Source organism: Malaclemys terrapin, chromosome 13 (genome assembly GCF_027887155.1).
Source record: "Malaclemys terrapin pileata isolate rMalTer1 chromosome 13, rMalTer1.hap1, whole genome shotgun sequence".
Lineage (NCBI taxonomy): Eukaryota > Metazoa > Chordata > Testudines > Emydidae > Malaclemys > Malaclemys terrapin.
This window is the reverse complement of record NC_071517.1, coordinates 5,946,606-5,955,090: the sequence shown is the minus strand read 5'-3', so window position 1 is coordinate 5,955,090 and position 8,485 is coordinate 5,946,606. Positions and strand designations below refer to the sequence as shown.

The 8,485-nt window shown below is 37.4% G+C and overlaps 1 protein-coding gene across 1 annotated transcript in view; it reads right to left on the bottom strand.

Moving 5' to 3' along the window:
* Positions 1–1,896: 1,896 nt before the first annotated feature.
* ABCA5 (ATP binding cassette subfamily A member 5) overlaps positions 1,897–8,485 on the bottom strand; it is a 57,690-nt gene continuing 51,101 nt past the window's right edge. The window contains exons 37-38 of the mRNA XM_054047156.1: positions 7,668–7,723; positions 1,897–7,313 (exon numbers count right to left, since the gene is read on the bottom strand). Of these exons, the coding sequence (XP_053903131.1) occupies positions 7,206–7,313; positions 7,668–7,723 (164 nt within the window). The 3' untranslated portion in view covers positions 1,897–7,205. The remainder of the gene's footprint in view (positions 7,314–7,667; positions 7,724–8,485) is intronic.

Sequence of the window (8,485 nt, the reverse complement as noted above, 5' to 3'; positions counted from 1 at the left end):
TCTCCTAATCCTGGTGTCCCCCTTGCCTAAACCCTTCAATACGACCTTGATTCTCCACTCACCAGCCCCACCCTGGAATCTCTCTGCTGGTGCGCTAAGTGCCACTTTGTTTAAAAGTTTGGATGTTCTAAAATTAAATGTGGAGCCCAACAACAGGATTTTCAAAGGCAGAAGAGCCTGATGACTATTGGAGGGTGAGTAGGGTAGGAACTGGGAGAGGCTGGAGAGTCATGCAGAAGGACAGAAAAAGACTACCTACCAGAGCAAAAAGCCAGTAATGGAGATTTTTTATACTAAAACCTAAAGGACTAAATCATTCAGACTGTGAAGAACACTGAATGCAATATAAACTCTTGCATTTTTTTTTTTGAGAATGGGTTTGTACCCTTTTTAATCTGATTTTAGAATAAACTAGTCCACGATCCCTCAGTCCTACCGTTATCATTTCACTGTTGCTTTTGCAAATAAAGGGCTCTTTAAAACATACTACAAGCATTTCTCATTTCTTGAAGTGTACTGCCATCCTGTGGCCATATACATTTCATTTGTTTAAAATGACACCTTTTTAAAATTCAGCATTTCCCCCTCTGCAATTAAATGGACTGTTTGATAATTGGATTATTTACGACGTTTAGTTTTCCTTCTCACATTCAGGGGGGGAAAAGTTCTCTAATGGTTGGTTTTGTTTTCCTGAAGTCTGAAGTAAAGCTCAGGACATATACCATTTATAGTTACATATTGATGAACAGGTTACTGATAACGTTAGTTGAATTTATTTAGCTTTGTGTTTTTAAGCCCCCTACAGAACTCAACTCATCCCCTTCCTATGTGAAAAAACGTGATAGGACAAAGGCCCAATTCTTTTCTCTTTTAAGCCAGTTTTACACTGATATAATTCCACTGATTTACAGGCAATATGAAACATCCACCTGGAAAGGTGTAATAACTACACAAAGTCCAAGGCAGTGGACAATCATGCCTTATATCATCACATACCTTTGGGCAACAACCTATCATAGTTATTTAGGAACAACTTGTTTCCCTAATTTTATGTATCCATTCAAATAAAGCCCAAGTTGGCACTTACAGAAGGTTATCATGCAAAGGCTGTTTAGTGAACTACATGAAGTGAATTGGCTGGTCAAAGTCCAGTTCCTAGGTGTCCATATCACAAATCACATCACCATGATTGGAAAGCTTTTTGGAAGTCTCAATAAGGTGGACAAGGATTAAATGGACCAGGGTGAATTAACTCCCTTCTCTCAAGGTATGTCTACACAGCACACTCCTTACGGTGGCATGTAGAGTACATACACTGCATGCCCCTAGCCTGGGTATAAAACAGCAGCATAGACAGTGAGGGGCTGCTTAGGCAAGTCAAAACACACTCGAACCCTGTGGGTATGCACCCTACAGCTACTCCATTTGCTCAAACAATGCATTTCCTCCCCTATAGGAGATGATCCTTCTAGAATAAAATTTAGGAGCACTGGCCAGGCAATGTGGAGAAACTTGAGTTGCTGTTGCCTTTATTGTACGTGTTCTGTGGCTTGAGAACCTCAGCCTTTAGGTGTGTCTGTCCAGCACTTTCCATAGTTACCAAATAAACAGCAAAACAAAAAACAAAACAAAACAAAAAAAAGTAAAAATTGAAAATTCACTTTAGGACATGAAAGTATGAACTTTCCAGCTACTAGAAATAATGGCTGACTGCACCACAGGCAGACACATGTCATCTATACAACCTCAGTGTCGTGGCCCTAAGTGACTTAGGAGACTATGTTCAACTGAAGATGAACAAGATAGATGCTTCTAAGTCATTTTGGCGCTTTTGAATATTTTACCCATTATTCCTTACATTTAGCACAGCAGAAAAACAGATACATTGTAAAGATGTGAGCATTAGCAATCCAATCCATCTTTATTTCAACAGCACTTTCTATTGGGAAAAACAAAAAGAATTGCTAATTGTTTTACAAATACAGCAAAATGATAAAAGAAAAATAAACCTATGTACAAAATTAAACAACATAAATGCCCATGATAACATATGACTAATATCAGGATGTGCATTAAAAGAATGCTAACAATGTTTAAATAAAAATTATTTCTGCTACGAAAGAATAGAGCACATATCATATAGATAAACTACATGCAACTGTACAATATATTTTAAATAAGGATTTCTCATGATAATGTGAGCAAAATCTGAGTTATTAGAACTCCAATACAAAAATACATCCTTATAATACTACTAAAGCAATTTTATCTTTAAAGTTTTGTATACACTTTTACTAATTGATCCTCACAACATCCCTGTGAGGTAGATAAGTATTATGATACCCGTTTTATAGACGGGGAACTAAGTTAATTGCCCAAGGTCACCCAGCATTATCAGTATCAGACCTGGAACAAGAATCCACAACTACCTGGCTTCCTGTTAAACTGTCATCTGAGGTCATGTATTACTTCTCTATTATGTACAGTTTGGGTTGAGTTTATTATTTATAGTAAAATACCAACAAAAGCCACAGAGCACAAATGTAACATTTTAGTCCTAAAGTTTTAAGCTGATATAAATTGTCTTTCCTTGTATTTCGATATATCTGATCTTCCGTATAATTTTCTCTGTTTTTGAGCTCTATTAGGCACCAGATATGTAGTGGACTTTATGGGGCAAATTCTGCTCTCACTTACATCTGTGTAAATTCAGAGTAACCATCAATAGGGTTACTGCAGTGTAGATGAGAACAATTCTGCACACATTTCTCCTAGATTTTAATAAAGCCTTCGATAGAAATGTTAGAGACAAACCTATTAGAAAATCAAACCCCATTAGAAAAGTCAGAACAATGTTATTTGGCTATTATGATAGAATACAAAACTGTTTGAACGGTTGTAGCTCAACAGAGGAATTATTTATGAAAGAGAGTCAAACCGGAAAGAGGCATCAAGTCTAACAAAGGGTCCTAACCTGGCAAACACAGTATTTTCATACATCAGAAGAAAGAGCAAACTGTACATTAATAATATAGATGACACCATGTTGGAGTAATTCTGAACACAGTGAAAGGCAGAAGTGACCTAAATGACATGAGTTTAGAGACTAGGCAAAATAAGGCCACTCTACAATTTGGGGCACTTCATCCCGAAGAATAATATTGTTAAACTCTAGGGAGCATGAAGGTCAAAATTAGCATGTATAAGTTTGTGGATAAGGATAAGGGAATTTAACCTGTACAGTCTGGAGAAAATTTGGTTCTGGGAATAAGACAAATGTCCTACTTCCCCAAAAGGCAGGAGGATGGAGGATCTCCCTAAGTCTATTATCTATGATCTTTTGGAGAAAGAAAAGATTCAATATTATGTTTAAGTTTTTCCAATCCTTTTCGGCCAATTGTGTTTTTCTGAAGCTATTATATCTGCTACTGGCAGCGGGTATGTATTGAATGTGCCAGTGTGAGAGAGTTAACTAGATTTATGATATTTCAAAATGTATTTGAATGTGAAAAAAGTGAAACAATGCTACATCAGATTTCTCATATTAACCAAATAAGAGTGCAAACACTACCCAATGCTTATATAAAAGTAAAGTTAGTCTATATAATAGGTTTACTTTAAGATGATAAAAAGCAACAAAATAATACTATGTTGGCAAGATATAAGGCATAAGCATTACATTTTATTCACATAATGAATGTGTAGTGCAGGTTATTACTCATTCACATTGATCTGATGCGAAGGGCATGATCCTGATCTAAAGGTCACTGAAGTCAATGGAAAGGCTCCTACTACGTACATTGATTTAATGGGTTTTGGATCAGACCCTAAGAGTGTAAGCAACGGGATTTGATGTCAGTAGATATGAAGTCAGAGGTAATGGGGGTATCATGTAGTGATAAAGAAAGTACCAGAGTAAGACAGATATGTAGGATAAATGGGATAAAGACACCACATCAACACAAGCTCTGGGTAATTATTATTCTCAGCCTCATCTTTGTTATAAATACAGAGAAACTTTCTTATTAAATGGAACAAACGTCTGCTCTGTCACTGCTATTCAATCGACTGATTTAAGTCAGTAGTAAGCTCATTTACTATACAGTTGTACAGCACCCAGCATAATGGGGCATCAGTCTCTAGATGCTACTGCAATATAAATGTTAAATAAATACATTACAACAATAGCAATGGGATTGCATCAGTGTAACAGAGCAGAATTTGGCCCAGTCAGTGCCTTAAAACAATTCAGCAGATAATCATTCTATTTCAATATAAACTGAGTTACATTACTCCACATTTCAGTGCAAGATGGTTCCACTATATATGGCTTATTCAAGTGGACAGATTGACTGTATACCAGCTCCTGAAAGGTAATGCACCCTCTCCCTTCCCACTCAGCAGAGGGATCGCAGCACCATGCAGGATATCAAGGTCTAAGTGGGATTCACAGGCTCAAGGGCAACATGTAAGAAAACAAGATCCACATAATTCCATGCAATCCTAGATGTACAGAGAAAGAAGCAAAACCTATACATATATCGGGCTCATTCCTGCCCCCACTGTCAATTATAAGACTTGCACTGAAATAAATGGGAGCCTACACAAACAGAATTAAGCACATCAATCAATTTTACATTAATTATTGCCCAATGGTACACAATGTTTGGGAGCATAAAACTTTGCCTTATAGCATAGTTTTGAACATTTCAGAAAGGAAGATGATAGGAATTTTCTAATCTTAAGATAAATACATAACTGATATGTCTTATGTGCCATGTGTCTTCAGATATACAGAGTATTTGCACAATACATTTCAATTAATACATTCTACAATGCAAGCAATTGTTCAAAAACCTGAATTTTGATTCTAAAAAGCTCAGATTAAATAGCCAGTTAGATTAATCAATTCTTTCAATTTTAAATCAAAATTTTTTTTCTTTGAAACCACAAACAGGATGAATATTTGCTCTCAGATCTGAGGATGTAGAACCACACATGGGCTCTCTTATTTCTTCTACAGAGAATAATTTTGCCAGATAGCAAACAAAAGTATTCTTAGTGACAAGATAATATCTGCATTTGGCGCTTACTCTTTTTGATTTATGGTGAGAGAAAACGAGCATGATAGAAATAAGAAAGCACTGTTAGTGAACTGGACATGGTATTGCATTGCCTCATTACTATCGCAAAAAAGATAGATTAGAGAGTATTGGTGCATAAGCCTGTAAATTCGCTGTGACAAAAAATGAACACACCTAAAGAAATGCCTTTTAAACATGTGTTAGAACACGTGTTCAATAAAACAGGTTGTTTTAACAAAGAATATAACTAGAAATGCTCACATTTATGCAAATTCCATAAAGATATATTCATTTGGTGCTCATGCTGTTACAAATATAGACTGAAAGGAACCTATCCACCTTTGCAAACCACATTTAAACTTACAAGTGCATGCATTATAAATGTTTATGCAACCTGCAAAGGTAACTTGATTAGAGTTACACCTGCCAATTTGCATTAAAAAGGTACATAACGGTTAACCACGTGCCATATTATACTAACGTGTAAATATTTTTATGTTGAGTGGATCTCAAGCTAAGTTTATTATATAATTTAGGGCCCCTATTTAGTGATGAATGTTGAATTTCCTTTCCCCCCGTATCTTTTATTAAAGCAAAAGGCCAACTTCCAAGCAAGTTTGTGAAGTGACAGCGGTGTCCCTCATCACTATGCTATAGATCAGGGGTTCTCAAACTGGGGGTCGGGAACCCTGAGGGGGTTGCAAGGTTATTACATGGGTGGGTCACGAGCTGTCAGCCTCCACCCCAAACCCTGCTTTCCCTCCAGCATTTATAATGGTGTTAAATATATAAAAACGAGTTTTTAATTTATAAGGGGGGGGGGTCGCACTCAGAGGCTTGCTATGTGAAAGGGGTCACCAGTACCAAAGTTTGAGAACCACTGCTATAGATCATGTGCCTACTGATCAGTCGGGGAGATGCTAGCCCAGAAGAGGGCAGAGAACAAGGGAAAAAGCAAAGATTAGTTAAAATACACAAGTTACATATTCTGAAGCAGCATAGGACTAGAGGAACATTATGATGAGAAGAGACTAACAAATATGGTCATCTGGATACTAAAGTCCACATATGGCACAAAGAGAAGGAGTTTAAAACGGAGATACAGCAAATAAACTCAAGAATTTAGGTGATGGAGCAGGAGCCATAATGGAGGCACTGTTGTACCAAACTGATTATTTTGGATAAGGAGCGTTGACCTGAAATATACGTACCAAACAGTAGCATCAGGATTTTGATCAGCACGATCCAACGGGAATTTAAAGACAGCATACAAATTAACTGAATTTTAGGTATTGGTATTTGGTATCATATAAACAATTTAGGCTAAACTAACCAGCATCATATTCCACGATGAATCCTGGAATCAGGCAGTTAAGTCTGTATAGCAATGTAGGCTAACTGGAATTGTATGCAGAGGATGTGACAATAAAGTTTACCAGGACACGATCAGGCAGTTAAAGCTCAAAACTGACCTTCTTTGAACATCCACCTTATAGCTACATGTTTACTCCAACTCAGATAAGTCATTGACTTCTGGCATTGCTATATCCTCTTTGCTGACTTCTGCTTGTGTGACTCTTTTCTAGTGCTGCTGTCCTGGTTCTGTGGACCCCTGCGTTTGGTGGAAGCTGCCTCTTGAAAGATAAGCAAGGCAGAAGTTTGATCCTGGAGTTAATCAATTATATACTGATATCACATACTGAACAGCTGAACAAGCTCAAGGTTGGAGTTTCTAGAAGCATAGCGCACAGATTGACCAAAACAAACAGGAAATTATAAAGAACTAAATTGTTATTTATCATTTCGCTTCAAAACAGGACAGAGTAAGGCGAGTGGATCAGAAATTAAAAAAAAACAGACAAATTATATGCTAACAATGAGAGTCCTCACAAATAAAGGCACTCCCACACTTGCATAATATTGATGGATAAGGCCAGGAAGGGGAAATAGTTTCCAAAGTTTCCAAATATTATTTTTGTTTTTCAAGTCAGATATTTTTCTCAATCTCAACTGCTTTCTTAGTACTCAGCACACATTACAAAAAACAAAAACAAAAACAAAAGAGTCAGACAAACATGAACTGCAGTGTACATCTATTGAATCCTACAGTATTTAAAGAGCTCAAAAAATGACTCTATCTTCCTGTCTTCTTTCCCACCAAAGCGTGCTGTTTAAGGTTCCAAAACTGTAATCTTCCTCTTCTTGTTCTTTAGCAAGCTCCACAAAAACCTAAAATGGATGAAAATGGCATCAACAGTGTATTCCGTGTAACAGCATTCAGACTGCAAGGATCGGCGTGCCTACCAATCAAAGAAAATTCATGGAAACGAATCACAAAAGTGGTACCTATTGCACCAGTATCTGAATAGGTATACTGACCCTTCAGAATGGAGAGTTAAGATCTCTTACTTACGCTCCTACTTTGAAAGTCACTGGGATTTATGTTCTTAAGTGCTTCTGTCAATTTTGGAAATGGCACGTCAGTCTTACTTAGGCACTTTTGAAAATTTTACCCTATAAAACTATAATTCGCAGACTTTTTTTTTTTTTAAACAATTATGAAATAAAATTTGCTTCCTATACCTGTTCCAGGGTTGCTTGAGAAAAGTTGTACTCCTCGATATTAAAGGCATGTTTTGCTGTTAAAAGGATTAGAAAGAATGCACATTTAAGAACAATGAATCATCAAATGCCTCAAAATGACTTTAGTTAAATCCATATTTTTAAATGATTCAAATATCTACTGTTAAATTCACTAAAAATACAGAGGAGTTTTACAATTAGATGGCCCAGCTCAATGCAATGCCATGTGAGAGCAACTAGTGCAGGTCTTTGGTTGCAGTCTCCCTCTCTCCAGAGTGGCAGGGAATGGGAATAAAGATTGGAAGGCGGCATCCACACAGTCATAGAAATTAGAGGTGGAAAAGAATCACTGGCAGTGTCATCCATCCAGCAGCACCAAAAAACCCTCTTAAGGCCATGTCTTGTGTAAAGGCCTGTAGCTGCATCTTTACAGAACTGTTTTAACACTAAACTTTGGAATATATTTATCAACATTCAACCCGATGGTCCTCAGTCCTTATGGCCTATTTACTTTGCAAGCCTTAAAGGCATATGGGTACCCCCATACCCAGTCACACTCCTCTCCCAAGACCTTCCTCTCATGTATAGAGTCAGGCTCGCCCTCTGAAGGTGTCTTGGGGCTGCATGAGGAGCAGCAAGCTCCTATTCCACAAGTAAAAGCTGTTATGGTTTTAGCCTCAACTCCCAAGCTCTAGCTCTGTGATAGGCTACAACCACCATAAACTTTCTCCATTCCCACTGAGAAACCCAGTGACCCCTCCTAGCCATATCCTGATAGCCCTGCCAAAAAGGGATAAGTTTACCTCCTCAGCTCCGGG